The sequence below is a fragment of the Hesperophylax consimilis genome, chromosome 6 (assembly GCF_061612785.1).
Source record: "Hesperophylax consimilis isolate HC1 chromosome 6, BYU_Hcon_1.0, whole genome shotgun sequence".
In the NCBI taxonomy this organism is placed as follows: Eukaryota; Metazoa; Arthropoda; class Insecta; order Trichoptera; family Limnephilidae; genus Hesperophylax; species Hesperophylax consimilis.
The window spans coordinates 22041371-22057980 of record NC_142841.1 but is presented as its reverse complement, the minus strand read 5'-3'; the positions used below and the strand labels follow the sequence as shown (position 1 = coordinate 22057980).

Sequence of the window (16610 nt, the reverse complement as noted above, 5' to 3'; positions counted from 1 at the left end):
CGCCACCGTATTCACGAATAAAAACAGTAAAATTACTGTATTAAGATGTTCATTTTGATTAGAAATTAACAAGGGAATCGATAAATAAAATGTGTTAATACAGGGTTTTCCAATAAGAGGTGTTATTTTGATATTCAATCGTAAAAGATCAATGGTTTCGTTGCTTTTGTGGCAGGTAGCGCCGTTTCGTTAAAAATAAACGTTGTCTATATTAATACCATCCAATTCCGGCCAGAAAAAATCATTAATCATTCACCGTAACTGTTACTCCAGCCTCATTTTCGAAAAGGTCCAATGACTCCGCCGGACCATAAACCGCACCAAACAGTCACACGTTGAGGATAGAGAGGCTTTTCAACAATAATTCTTGGGTTTTCCGAGCCCCAGATGCGACAATTTTGCTTGTTGATGAAGCCACCGAGGTGGAAATGGGCCTCATCACTCAAGATGATTTGCATTTGATTCACTCAAGTGAATTTTAATGATTTCAATGCGTTGTTGAAGCGTGTATCGTTCCATTTTTATTAATGGCGTAGTTTCTACTTGTCAAATGTCAAAAAATAACAGCTTCAAAAGTAACATCTACCGAAATAGCGGGATATTAAAAATAACACCTCTTATTGGAAAACCCTATATTATAATAAACATTATTGTTTTTTGTTATTTATAGCTCAAATCTTCGACAGAATCACAGACATACATCGAAATAACAATAATTAACAAAAATATGATCGCTAGTGTCACACTCACAGCAGGGCCGGTCCTGTGCAGGTGCAATATGAGCAGTCCGCTCGGGGCAATCAGGGAGGCGCCGATAATACCTAACACCTAACACAGCTTTAAGGTTTTTACTAGCGCCAGGCACCTTTTGGTTCAGGGCCGGCCCTGACTTAAAGTTACAGGACCCCTTTTTATTTACATGAATACCTGCATTATATTAATTGATAGATTATTAATGAGGTGATCTCCTTATTTATTATTAATTTTAAAAAGTTACAACACTCTGATTCCCCTGCAGCGTCAAGTACCAAGTCTGGAGGTTAAGGCACTCGTAACCCCGCTATTGATAGTGTAGTGATGTAAGAAATGTTAGTAATAATAACTTAATAATAAACAATATTACCTTGAAGAGTAATGCAACCACTGCGATTGCTTCTGGATCACCCGATGCAAGTGCAACCGATGCATTACTGTAATCATAATAAAAACAATGAAAACGTATGATCTACTATTTTATTGAATACCACACAAGGCACCCTAAATGACTGGAGAATATTATGGGACATCATCTCATCTCCTTCCCATCCCTACTTCCTTCAGCCCCATAACATCCCCCAATTACTGACTACTTACCCGACTATTGTGCGGTATTCACATCAAAATCCTAGCTACACTTGCTGTGGAAAGCAAAAATGAAACTAGTAGACGTCGCTCAAAAAAAAATTTTTTCTAATTTTTTCATATTTAAAATCAAAACTATTCTTTTCTCTGAAATCATATGATTTGCAAGTAGGTACGTAAATGCCTACTTACAAATTTTATAAACCATATTATATTTTATGAAGCATTTAAATTATTTAAAGTAAGGAATTATATAATTTGTCAATAGAAACGACACTTCTTGAATGACTTGAATGAATTATTTTTCAAATATTTTTCAGGCAGGTAGGTACCATAATATTGAGAAAAAAAAACGTGTAAAAGAAATTATAGTGATTTGTTTTTGGGGTACTATGCCGTGTTGCGCTACCTCCTTCTTTTTTAGCCAACGTTTCGGACAGCATTGCAGTGTCCATCATCAGGGCAGATGCATAATACCTCAAAAACAAATCACCAATTTTGGCTGTGAAAATCTCAAATAATACCTGTGTATAAGAAAGTTCAAATGAACACGACGCGACGATTTCACATTTCAAAAAATTATTTTTACTGAACCATTAAAATGGCCACCATCTTGAAATGGAAACGGAAATTAAACAAATTTGCAGAAAAACGAAATGCAAAACTGTTGAGTTACATCGGGACAGTTTTCTTCCAAATCGGTATGGATTACACTTCTTGGGATTGTATGTTCAGTGTTTTTACACCAAGTACTTTCTAGAGCCCATGAAATATGACATAACCACTCACGCGTAGGTATTTTTAAAGTGCACGAAATGCATCTCCATGGCGTACTTCTTCTTGTTGATGGTATGTTCCGCCCCCGCCACGTCGACGTCTCCCCAGTGGCTGTGGACGTTCGCCAGCTCATAGCTGCCGTCGAGAGGTCCGCCCTCCATGGTGGGCTGCTCGCTGGACTCTCCGCTGCCCCAGGGGCCTCGCACCTCCACTGGAAAATAGTCATTATTAGTTCAAATTGATACCAATGATCTTATTAACACAACCTGCTAACGTATATACAATCAAACAATATTCAAATCCAATTTGCATATTCCTTTACACATGGAGGAAAATGAGTACGGCTTTTTTTTAATCAAGATACTGTTAAAAAATGATCATTTCCCAATATAATATTAGTCATTCAGAATATATCTTAAAACGTGTTCACGCAGGTTCTCCTGTCTAAATATAATGGACGAGATGCGAAACTATTAGTTTGAAGAACGACATTGCAAAATTATTAAATATTTTTTATGTTTTTTTATACGGCCTATAATTAATTTTAAATGAAGTCCCCGGCATTGCCCGGGCTTCACGCAAAGTTTTCGAAATTTCATGTAGACAGTGACTTTTCTTTTTTGTTTGAAGGTCAAGTGAGCAAGCATTTCATCAAACTCGGAATAAAACTGTAAACTTGTATACATACCAAATCCACGCCGCCAGCCCGAAAGCCCGCCACTGACACTCTACATTACATATTGTATAACACATACGATATATGGTTTACATACGATAGCGGTTTTTAAAAAAGTCAATATGCCACGCTTGAGCCTCTAGCGGCCAGAGTTGTTGATAGTGCCACTATTTCACTGGAGTTGGTAAATATAATTGAGTACGATTTTCATTTATGAATGAGTGGTTATCTTTTTTTATAATTTTTTAAGTAAATAATAAACTCTTTCACAAATAAATTTTGAATTTAAAACTTTGAATTTTTTGAATACGCGTTCAGTGGGGAAGTCTGGAAGTTTTTTTTTTAATTCCTTAGTACTTTCGCCTGGGATGAGGATGGTTCTAAATCTTTATTAAGAATATATGAGAAAACAAAGTTTTTTTTTACTATGATAAATCTATATTTATTATTTAAAAATAAATTTATTTTTATTTTAGTTTGACTGAGGATTGAACCCTAGTTTCCACAGATTGCCTAAAATTAATGAACTGCGCTATCACATTATCCAAATCCTAATTGGATGTTACCGAGATTTATTTCGTATTTTAACTGTCGTAAATTTTTATAATGTCATTCAATTTTAGAAAAATGCGTGTGCTCATGGATCCAAAATAAATTGTCATCGACAAGTCTATCTGTCGAGTTTCAGCAGGATCGGATGTCGGGAAGTGGGTTAGTTTCCACATCAAAGATTCCATTTCATTGATTCAATCAAGAAAGTCAAAACCAAATTTAAACAGGTGCCTTAAAAGAAATCGTTACCTGTATGTCCATTGTTGACAATGTTCATCTGAGGGTGGATATCATTGTAGTTGTACCACCTGATGCAAGGGATCACCCTATTCCGCGCTTCGCTTGTGTCAATATTTATAGGAGACTGACACAAGCCGTTACATTGAGGGAACTGGGCACCCCAGTTGTCTTGATCTGAATAATAATAATATTGAAATACATTTATTAATCATTATATATTATTAATATTTAACTAAAGTTTATAAGACAAGGTTTTTATGCACAGCACAAAGGATAACAAATGATTATAAGCACTAATTATTCGCCTGAAATACCCATACAAATTGAAAAAATCTCCGAATTGACCGGCAATCGGAAGGCTGCGGGTTCTGAACCCCTTTCCGTCGCGATAGAGGTCGCGGTCACTTGGCTTTTATGAAATGGGATCGCGACTCGAAACAAGTTAGGAACCCCGGCTCTAGATGGTTCACGGTACCGAAAGAATAGGAAACATTTGAATTCATATGCATCACGTTATGAAACCACTGAGCTAATACGATTTATACTTATACCTATTCTTAGACTGAGAGCACTATTAACCAAAAATATACGTTAGCATATTCTTTACGGGAAACGAGAAAACTCTACATACGCCTTTTTAAAGTAAGACGCGGGAGACGAGTTTACTCGTTTTGTTGCGCAATGTGGGAAAATTGTAAACAAGGGGTTCTGCATGGGTGCGGGGTCATGTGTTTTCTATTGTCGGCGGTACCCGATCTATCTACCTATCAATACAATGAGTTTGAAACACTACAAAAAAATAAAATCGTTGTCGCGTATGTTCCGCTCACAAACTACGCAGCGAAACGCGGTACATGTGCAAGTTTTGCAATGTGCCCCTGCATAAAGGAAAGTGTTTCGAACGCTACCACACATTAACGCACTATTAGGTTATAGTTATATGTATTGAAAATTTCTAAATATCTTGTAATTTTGCATGAATAAATTTCGATATGTTATTTCGATTGTGAAATACTGTTTTTTCTATGATTCCCAAGAAAGTAGAGTGTTTTAGTTCATAAAAAAGGAATTACACATGCATTGCTAAGTTTATAAATAGAGACATCTTTTAAAAGTAAAACACTGAAAGTTTCATCGAAAAATATCAAATATATCATAAGATATGAATATTTTGCGGCAAGTCTAATTTTGACGCTTAAATTTAAAAAAACACCCGCGCTTCGCCCCCAATTTGGCGGTAAAATGCCCGACGATATAGTGTTTTAAGAAAATTGAGATAATGTTGGTAGCTCTCAGTCAAAGTATGATAAATTAAAAATGACGTGAACTGATATAGACGAATCAGCTCAGTGGTAAGAGCACTTACCCGGCAAGGAAGAGGTCCTTGGTTCAATTCTTAGATGCGACTGAATTTTTTTCTGTCTAAGAGTCGTTAATATTGTCTTCAATGATTACATATTATAATTTTAATAGGTTTCACTCATTAAGTTTTTCCACTATAAAAATACTTGTTAGTGATAATTATATAAAATCCCCTAAATTGGGGATACCACAGTTCCACTGGCGCCGGGTTAGTTGGGGTGCAGTAATCGTACATATATACAAAAAAATAATGTTGTTAATACCTCTGTGATCCCAGACGGAAACAGAACCATCTGAAAAAAAAACACAATTTTATTATTTATTTCAAAAGCATTACAGAACACCGACAAAACCTTTTATTTAAATCCGAAAACCCCTTTTTCAACCAAAAACACATTTGAACAGCGTTTTCTGTTAGAATACGTAATTAACATATTTTTTTCAGAGTTGAACGTAATTTCCATCAGAAGGCATGGACCTGTTTTATAACTTCATAAAATAAGAATCGATATCATACAGTGTTTCCGGGGGTAAAGTGCGCTAACTTGGCGGGATGATTCTAAATGATAGTACAAATAAAAAAGAATAAAAACTTTTTTTAGAAATTTTAACGTTTTAAGGTAGTTTTTAGGTAAAAAATTTAATTGTTTGTACGGGAAAATAAAAATTCTTCTACGGAAATTTTTATCTTTTTATTTCTACCATCATGTATAATTACCTACGGAAGTTAGCGCACTTTACCCCCTGACGCCTCATATATTATTTGTTCCACAAATGTAAATATGTGAGAAACGATTGTTAGGGTTATAGTTAGTAATGTCATACAGTATTGTGCACTCACATGAATCTGAAATATTGAAAGGTCCTGCGATGTTATCCAACTGTAAATAAAATAAAGAAAAGATTATTCGTTAGAATTTGAAATATGTATTTCACCCACCCAGGACATAAATATATCTATTTTATCATGTTGTCCAAAAAAATGGAAGATGAATAAAAATTGAGATTCAAGCGAATTATATGTCACTAGTATATAATGTATGGGAAAAACACACACATAACTTTTGAAACTTAGATTTGCGAATAACTTGGCATGTGTTTATGGTGACATTGCTCGAATTAAATCTCAAGTCAAAGCTTAAGCTTTTTGTTTGTATTCATGAGCTCATAGGATTTTATGCATTTCCGTGCTTATTAATAAAATTCTTTAAGCGCCTATTAGAATTTAGTTCTGTTACGCATTAAATTTGCAGCTATGGTAAATTGACTAAAGTTAGTACGATAGGAATGTTTTTGTATTTTTATTCAACCAAATTCAATTCAAAATACTATAATAAAACAAATATGAATCTTTTTTCCACCTCAATTTTACTGACCGTGACCGGTTTCAGCTCGTTAAAGTCATCTTCAGACCGGTACAAATTATTCTTAGTCTACGGTTTATATACATAACATATGGGGGAGGGGGAGAGGGTTGGTCTACATATGTTATGTATATAGCCCGTAGACTAAGAATAATTTGTACCAGTCTGAAGATGGCTTTAACGAGCTGAAACCGGTTAGTATTATTAACCGGTTATCAACGTCCCAATGCCAATATCACACTCCTATGAGACGGATTCAACAGCTAGTAAACAAATACTACGATGTTGTTGATATATTTAGTACGTCAATTTCATTGTATAAGCATACCTTATTGAAGTTTTTTTTTTGTGTGGATCAAAATTCAACAATATTTTTATTTATATGTGTTTTAAACTGTCATTTCCTGCACGAATTACTAGTATAATATCTTAAATATTGTTATATATATATATGTAAAAGCCTTAATAGGCGTAAAATAAATAAATAATATTTTGGTCGTGGAAATCTCAAATAATTATGATTTTTTATTACTTTTACATATTAATTATTATCGTATGTATTTTATGGCTTAAGGGGTTTTACCAAAACACAGTCGAATGTTTGATACTATTTGCACTATTTAATTTTATACAATAAGTTTATCCCACAAATCTGAACCCGTTTAGAGTCCCCTACCTCCATAAATATGTTAATATCTGTGGTTGTGGTTTGCTTAATATGAATAATTTTATGGTCATTTCAGCATTGTTTTAAATTAAGTAAAAGCTTTTCACAGGGCCCTTGAGGCGTTATTTCACTTAAATGGGGCTATAAAAAGCAAAAACAGAATTTTTTATACTTAATTGCCTTAGAGGCAAGCGCCTTTCACAAACAATACTTTCGTACCGATATTAAATTGCATTGAAGTTAATATTTCTATTTTTCAAACTGACAATTCATGGTGGAATTCCATTATAATATATTATAATAAAACAAATATGAAACTTTTTTCCACTTTAATTTTATTGACCGTAACCGGTTTCAGCTCGTTAAAGCCATCTTCAGACTGGTACAAATTATTCTTAGTCTACGGGCTATATACATAACATATGTAGACCACCCCTCTCCCCCTCCCCCATATGTTAGAATTGCTACAATAATACGGTAGGAAATATGTTGTAACTAACCTGCTTATAGTAATTTATTTTTAATGTAAAGTAATGTATTACGCCATGTTGAGTTACCTCCTTCTTTAGCCATCGTTTCGGACAGGATTAGAGTGTTCAAAATACAATGGGCATATTTTTTAGAATTAATGTTAGTACTTTAGAAACTAATGTTAGTAACTATCTATAACTATGAAATACCTAATTCATATTGTTTGAAAATGTATAACTATGAAACACCTAAATCAATTTTATGGATATATACCGCATAATATATGCCCGAAGCAATTGGATCGACGGTAGGTACTTTTATTTGTAAAATATTGTGAGGCTGAAGAATGACGAGAGAGGGGTGAAAAGGAAGATTAGAAAATTCATCAAGGTGAGAAAACATACTGATTCTTAATGAATAATTCTAATTTATAAAGAATTTCTTGAAATTATTCGTAATCCGGTTAAAAATGGGATTGCCGGCCTTAAATTAATTGAATTAGGTTTCCTAATAAACTTTCAGTAAAACATGTATAGAACACGTGTCCATAAAAATTGTAATACATTCGCATTTTATAATTGTATATTATCAGGACAAATGCAGGTGTATGAACACGTGTTCCGATAAATTCTGAATATACTAAAAGTTGAATAGGAAACGGCCTGCAATTTCATGTTTAATTGGACTTATATATAAATCAGCATTACCTACTCATTTTTCTGCGTATACCTAGCAATTATAGTATATCAAGAATCACTTTTCCACTTTGTAAAGAGGTGTAAATTAATGTTTCAAGAACTGGTAACGAAATCTAGCTAGAGCCATTTCAATCAATGTTTCGTTTTTGAATGGCGGTCTCCAACCAGAGCGATAATGAAAGTGCCTTTCACACGGGGAAAAATGAGTATTGTTGATTTATTAAAATCCTGTTAAAAACGGGATAGCATGCCGTATTCTAATAAACTTTTAGTATATTCATAATATATATGAACACGTGTTAATGGTGCGTTTGTAGTGATAGTAACAATGACGTTCAGATTCGTTCGTTAATGGCCTGCAAAATAGCAATATTTTACAGTGAGTTGCCATATTAATAGGGACAGCTATGGAAAATGTGTTTTTCACACTTTGTGTTCATAAAACTCAGATGTTTATGATTTAAGGTGCGGTTTTTATTATTTATTAAAAAGGACATTGAGTTTTGAAAATTTAAACACCGTATTTGTCCTTAATCTGCGATTATTTTTTTTTTTTTTATTATTTTTAAACATTATTGAACAGAAAGTTAATATTTCGTAATTTCGCCATTAGCGGCAATAACAGCTTGTATACGCCGTGGTATACTCTCAATGCACAATTTTGCAGTAATCTTTAGGTCAGGAGAATGATGCCACACCCGGATGAGGGTTTCGATGAGTTGCTGCTTCGTTGTGATCACCTCCTTGGCAATCTCCCACTTGGTGAGCTCCCACAGGTTTTCAATAAGGTTCATGTTAGGGGAATTCACCGGCCAAGGTAAAACCTGCACATTTTTTTCAGTCAGGAATGCAGTGACAGTCCTGGTTTTATGGCAGGGTTCGGAGTTGTGCATAAAGACGTATTCCTGGACACCAGGGAACCATTCTTGGACTTGAGTATTTGTCAGTATTTGTCTTTACTGATCCTGCCTCATAGTCCCTTGCACGATGTGGAGGCATCCCATCCCTTTGGAAGAAATGACTGACCACACCATGATACTGCCAGAGTGTTTGATCGCCTCTACAAGACAGTCCGGATGAAATTTCTCTCCTGGGCGTCGTCGGACGAACGATGATTTGTCCAACATAATTTGGAATATGGACTCGTCAGAGAAGCACATCTAAAAAAAAGGCCATAATCAAACTAATGGAATTTTTTGAAAGCTTGAAAACCACAAAAATGTTAATTACCATTTTGTTGATTTTGCTGTCAGTATGAAGTGTAGTGATTCGTTTTCTGCCACATTTCCTATTGTGATCCAATTCAAGGGGCAGGTTTTGATTGATTTTTAAATTTACCCTGTTAACCACAGACTTTAAAATACCTAAAACGGCTGCTATTTTTCTTTGGAAATGTTGAGTGTTTAACAATAGTGTCTTCACTTCCGGACATTTTCTTGGGGACGTGTCTGAAGACCTAGCCATACTGAAAAAACCGAATATTGAACTCAATATGGAAAAACTATTCTCTGAAATAAGATATGAAAAAAAAATTACAAAATTATTATATAATTAATAATTACTTACTTTTTGGTACAGCTTAACTGTCAAAACTCGTAAATATAATTATTATGTATATTTATTTACCAGAACTTCAATCACGCATTTTCATAAAAAAGCTGGCCACGTGGAAAAAACCTTAAATATTCGAGGGATGTGGCACTTTGCGAGTGTTTCCACTTCTTAAAAGCGTCAGTGGTGATACCAGCAACAAAAATAATGAAGGAATGGCCATCAAATACAAGTTATTTAGAAGTAGAGACAACGTAAACATAAAAATCAGGAAATATTGGAACTGTCCCTATTAATACGGCAACCCACATATCAGTTTTCTCAGTGCACTCGGATGAGGATGCTGGTCGACGATTTGGATTGATTACTAACTGTGACCCTGGCTTTGATCAGCTCCTATCACCAGCACGATAAAATAACTTATGATTTTGATATTACAGAAATCACTTTTACGTAAGCTGTGACTTTAACATTGACCTAACAGAGTTTGTATACCCATATAAAACTTTCTAAGGCTACCAATGCTGCGAGACTAGTGGGTAATGTTTCTTGAAGGCGACACGTTGGGCAATTGATATTATCAATATCACCAGCATGATAGAATGACTCATGACTTTAATATTACAGAAACCTTGGCCGTTAGCCACTTTTGAGGAAGGCGTTTTTAACATAAGCCGTGACTTTAACATTGACCTAACAGAGTTTGCATTCCCATGTAAAACTCTCTAAGGCTACCAAGGCTGCTAGACTAGTAGAAATAGACTAGTGGGTAATGTTTCTTGAAAGCGACATGTTGGACAGTTGAAATTATCAATAAAAAGTACTTGATCTTGATATTTTATATATTATTAGCGTAGACTCATGAAAAATCACGGATCATTGTAAATCCAAAAGTCATTAAAAAAACTCTTCTATGTGCACTGTACTGTAGTCGTTATCCGGTTGGATTTGTAATGTTTGAATTAGGTTGAAGATATTAAATTTATGAATTCGGTTCTAGGTACAAAAATAATACGATTAGAAAGATGAACTGGGAACTAGTTTTTGGCAGGTCGTTCGTAGAAATATTTCACGGTCAAGTAAGTAAACGTAAAGCAGTACCTAGTCCTGCAGTACCTAATCCTCCAGTACCTACTCCTACAGTACCTACTCCTACAGTACCTACTCCTCCAGTACCTACTCCTACAGTACCTACTCCTACAGTACCTACTCCTACAGTACCTACTCCTACTGTACCTACTCCTACAGTACCTACTCCTACAGTACCTACTCCTACAGTACCTACTCCTACAGTACCTACTCCTGCAGTACCTACTCTTACAGTACTACGCCTACAGTTCATACTCCTACAGTTCCTACTCCTAAAGTACCTACTTCTACAGTACCTACTAATAAAGAACCTACTGTCTCCAGTATCAAGAAAAATTCAATATTTATTACATCAATACAGTCTTAAACAAAAGATTAAAAATACTTGGCTTCATTCTCGGTAATATCAGAGATCTTATAAGCATTAAAAATCAGATATTCTTCATTATTTCGAATTCAAGTCAAGTTTTATAAGTCTTCTATCTGGTTCCCTTACTTTAAAAATCACTCCCGATTCCATAGAAGAAATAAAGCATACATTTCTAAGATAATTTGACTATAAACTCGGTCTACATTTTAAACTATAAATTACATCCACTTTATGAAAGATTAATCTTACTCAGATAGAAAACTTGTTTCCGTCTTGACTTTTATTTAATTTTTTTTAGTGATATTATAGACAGCCCTGATTTACTCAGCTTAATTACATTCCAAATAATAACTCGAGCTACTCGGTCGAAAATTCTTTTTAATTGCAACACCAATATCAGTCATTTAGATATTCGCTGGTACCTAGATTGCGTACAGTTGGCAATACTTTCGTAGAAATAGTAGTTCAACTGCACGGAATATAGTTACAAGAAGGCTATAATTACCTTGTCGAGAATTACCTTGCCGGCGGAACGCACGTATTACGCCGCGCGCCGTTTGTTTTGAATATTTATTCGGGATACTATTAGTTTGCCAAAAAATGAGCGATCTAAGTGTATTAATGAATGAGCTTCAAGTGCTCACTAATATAGTAAAAGTGTTGAGCACCAAAGTAGACAGCTTAACAGCTGACGTTAAAGAATTTAAGTCAATACTACTAGTCGGTAGTAAGACAAATATTAATCAAAGTACCTGCGTAACGAAGCACGGTAACGAGAAGCCGATTCCTGAAATTCAGTGCCACCCGCCTCCCCGCGCCCGCGCTGTGCCTACTGCCATAAGTACTACTACTACTGAAACAATTGTGACTGCAGCTATTACTAACACTAGTATGGCACCTATTGCGTCTACAACTCTTGCGTCGGCCGGCTTGCCCCTGCCCCCCTTCCCGCCGCGCCTCATGCAGCCCGCTCCTGTTTCGCAATGCGAATTACCGCGAGCGAGAGTTACTCGATCGCAGGCAAAGGAATCGAAGGCCAAGCCCGAAGTTGCACAGATACCAGATACTGTCAAAGGTACTAAGGCCAAACCTATCCCTTTGCCATCAACATCATCTGTCCAACCACAATTTGAGGTGCAGCAAAAACTGGTACTTCAATCATCACCATCACCATCGGCCGTACCCGCTGACCCATTGAAATCGTCTCCTGCGGCCGAACCCGTCGAACCCGTCGCTCCTGCCACGACTGATAGCTCTACCGATAATACGACTCCCAACATATTACAACCTAAAGGGCTATCTGATCAATGGACAAAAGTTGCACGCAAACGGCGTGTCACCGTACGGGGTAATCAAAAGAGTGAAAAGGAGCCATCAGTATTGAACTTCTTTCACTGTTATCCCTTCCATCCTGATACTTCTTGCGATGACATGTCGCATTACCTAACGTCACTATATGGCGCCGCATCATATAAGGTCGTAAAAATTAAAACTCGGGGTGAGTACTCCTCATTTAAGATTGGCGTGCCTCAGCCGGCTGTTGCCGAAGTTTTGAAAGCAAAACACTGGCCGCGCCGCACATTCATCAAGGAATGGAAAGTAAGGCTGACGGCGCCTCGTCTTCCAGCGGTTGCGGTCGGCAACAGCTGACTCAACTCGCACACAAAAAAGATCATTTACTACCAAAATGTCAGAGGGTTGAAAACGAAATGCTCGCATTTTTACAATAATGTCGCGGCCGGTGACTGTGATATCATAGCACTGACCGAGACATGGCTAAATGCTGGTGTTTTGACCTCTGAACTTTTTGGTGGTGACTTCTTAGTCTTTAGAAGAGATCGAGACAATGGCAGTGGTCACAGGCAGGGTGGCGGTTGTCTCCTTGCCTTCAAGGGTGAGGATGGGGTAAAGGTAGAGCGCATCCACACCCTAGAAACTGAGCAAGAAGATTTATGGGTAAAAGTATCTTGCAAACTGACTGTCACATTCATTTGTGTAGTTTATTTCCCGCCTAACAGTAGGTGGGAAATATTCAATCAATTTTTTGACAGGATACATTCTAATTTCGATGCAATTGGTCAAAAGAATGTCGTCATACTGGGAGATTTTAATTTGCATTCCGCTCGTGAAGTTTCTAAGGTAGAATCTGATTTGGACTATCTGTGCGCGGCCTTTGGTCTCTCGCAGTGTAATGACATTCTAAATTCCAATTCCAGAATCCTTGACTTTGTTCTGTGTAATGCCAATCTTGAGGTGAGACGCTGTGAATTTCCACTTGTACCTGAGGACAGCTTTCATCCGGCTATTGAATTTCAGTGCAGCTTGATGAGAAAACCTTTTAAAAGTAATAGAGTCCCGACCCTTGAACGTGAAATCTCAAGGGGATGGAATTTCAACAAGGGTAATTTCATCAACTTGTATGAATCAATGAGCCGGATGGACTGGCAAAACCTCAGCACTTTCTGTACAGTAGATGAGGCGGCGCAATATTTTTACAGATGTATTTATGACGTATTTGATTCTTGTTTTCCCAAAAAACGTGCAGGCAGTGGTGGTCGCAAGTATCCGAAGTGGTTCTCGAGAGAAGTCATCTCGAATATAGAGATCAAACACGCCCATCATAAGCGCTGGAAAGCTGGACGCCTTCAGAGTGAATACGATCTGTTTAGTTTTTACCGAGCGTTAGTTAGGCGCGAGATTCGAGTGGCCTATCGAGCCTACGTGTCTGAAATTGAGGAAAACATCATGCATGATCCCAAGATGTTTTGGCACTATATAAAATCTCTTCGGAAGGATGGTGGTCTAGAAGACACCATGATGAAAGGTAATCAGGAATTTCGTGGCTTGGGTGTGGCAAACGCATTTGCTGATCATTTTCAATCGGTCTACAATAAAGACCCTCCACTTCTAGACATTAATAATACGGCCACATTTAATACCAAAGGAGCTTCAAACGTCGATTTAGGTATACTTACGGAATCTGACGTTATGAGTGCCATAAGACTCATGAAGAACTCGCACTCTATCGGACCAGACTTCGTTCCCGTATTTTTTATTAAAGGGTGTGCCGAGTTCCTAAAAACACCACTATGTCTTATCTTTAACTTAGCTATAAATACTTCAACTTTTCCCGAAGTATGGAAAACTTCAAAAATATGTCCTATTTTTAAGAATGGTTCGAAAAACTTAATCGAAAACTATAGACCAGTTGCTATACTATCAGCTCCTGCTAAAGTATTTGAAAAATTAATTCATAAATTCATTATGCCTCAGATAGACGCATACATTATCCCAGAACAACATGGTTTCCGGAAAGGAAGATCCACTGAAACCAACCTGATGGTTTTCACCGACTATGTTGCTAGGTCCCTAGACAGAGGTTACCAAGTAGACTGTTCGTACAACGACTTCTCCAAAGCTTTTGACACCGTGAATCACGATATCTTACTCATAAAACTTGCCCAGATGGGTTTTTCACTTCGGATGTTAGAGTTTTTTAAAAGTTACCTCAAGAACAGAAAACAATTTGTCACTCACGGAATCTTCCAATCTGCCGAATTTCTTGTTTTTTCTGGGGTTCCCCAAGGATCGATCCTAGGGCCTCTTCTTTTTTCCATTTTCATTAATGACATTGCTGAAGTCATTCGTTTTTCTCGCTTTCTGCTGTTCGCTGACGATCTAAAATTATTTCTTCTAATAAGAAATATTGAGGACTGCCTGCACCTTCAAGCTGATGTTGATAACATTTCAGAGTGGAGTCAACGAAACAAGCTTCATTTCAATGTCATGAAATGCGTAGTTCTGACTTTCACCAGAGCATTTAGTCTCACATACCACAGGTACACTATGCTCGGTCATAATCTCAAACGAGTTTCAAACATAAAGGATCTTGGGATTATGTATGAGAATAAGTTGACATTTCGTCCTCATATCGAAGGGGTGTGCCAGTCGGCCTTAAAAATGTTAGGGTTTGTTCTCCGAACCGTCAGAGTATTTCGGGATACCCGTGCTCTGAAGATTTTATACTTCTCCCTAGTCCGCAGCAGGCTGGAGAGTGGTTCGCTTATCTGGAATCCTCATGAGGCGGGGTGCTCCCTCATGTTGGAGAGGGTTCAAAAAAAGTTTCTAAGATTTCTTTACATGAGGGAGTACGGCCACTATCCATGGCTCTACCCGACGAACTTTCTTCTGGGCATGCTGGGACTTCACTCCCTGCAGCTCAGAAGGGAGGGGTATGCCGCTACCCACTTATTCAGACTGCTGCGAGGCTATATTGAGAACTCAGCCATTTTGGAGCGCGTGAGTCTCTATGTTCCAGATGACTATCTTAGACAACGTCATCATAGATTATTCTATCTTCCTGCCTGCAGAACTAACCTGCCAATGGTTCTCCCGGTAGGGAGGAGTATATTGCTCCTGAACCAAATCTCCTCCGAGATTGATATATTTGGCGTCAGTGAGGAGAGATTCAGAAGGGAAATTCTTCTGATTCTTGAAAGAGTCTCTCCACATTGACGAGATCTTTCACCACTGCCTGAATTTTTTTTGGAAATTCCACATTTCTTGAAATTTCTTTTTCTATGTATAAATACTTAAAACCATCTTTTGTAAAATTTATATAACCTAATTTCTTATATGTATTAAATCCTAATTTGTAATTGTGTAAGAAATTAATAAAAAATTATTATTATTATTATTATTATTATAATAAGATTTCTCAACAATAAGAATAACGTAGCATAATAGTATCCTTCTGCATGGGTTATGTATAATTTAAATAGCAAATTTTAGTTCGTGATTACTATTTCACTAATTTATTTTACACACACATACATATCATATATTTATTTATATATTCCCCCGTGTGGGGCACCTATGTATGTATTTATATATAAATAAATTTATTATATCCTCCATCCGATAGAAGAATAAAAGTTTTTTTTGTAATGTCTTCTAAGCTCTTTTGTGTAACGTGTAAAATACTGGGGAATTAAATCATCATCATTTGGCAACGTTAGGAAATTTTGTTATTGGAAGGGTGTTAATAAGGAAAAAAGTCAAAGTAAGGGCAAAAAATAGGTAAGATTGAACGCCGGCAGTTTGTTTCACATTTGTACCATCATCTCAAATATATAATGTAGGTAGACCATACAAAGTAATATATTGATAACTCACATTTTGCCAGAGAATATCGTTTAAGATCTTAGAGAAGCCATCGCGCGTCGTGAGCCGCGAGGACAGCTCATAGAGGGAATCTATTTTCCTATTGCGTCGATTATTCACTGATTCCACAACATTTTCAAATACACAACCTGAAAAAAATAACAGCATTAGATTTGGAAAGTCTCATTCACAAAATAAAATATATATTGTCTTCCTAATTATATCAGGAATCATTCTATCTATATAAATAAAAATGTAAATGTTCGTTGGTTCAAAATCTCAAATCTCT

General features: G+C 36.5%; 1 protein-coding gene across 1 annotated transcript in view; it reads right to left on the bottom strand.

The window, feature by feature from the left end:
* LOC149423064 (carbonic anhydrase 2-like) overlaps positions 1-16610 on the bottom strand; it is a 75099-nt gene that overhangs the window by 32756 nt on the left and 25733 nt on the right. The window contains exons 3-8 of the mRNA XM_089633042.1: positions 16334-16470; positions 5790-5829; positions 5212-5241; positions 3596-3760; positions 2131-2329; positions 1124-1190 (exon numbers count right to left, since the gene is read on the bottom strand). Coding sequence (XP_089489168.1) covers positions 1124-1190; positions 2131-2329; positions 3596-3760; positions 5212-5241; positions 5790-5829; positions 16334-16470 — 638 coding nt within the window. The remainder of the gene's footprint in view (positions 1-1123; positions 1191-2130; positions 2330-3595; positions 3761-5211; positions 5242-5789; positions 5830-16333; positions 16471-16610) is intronic.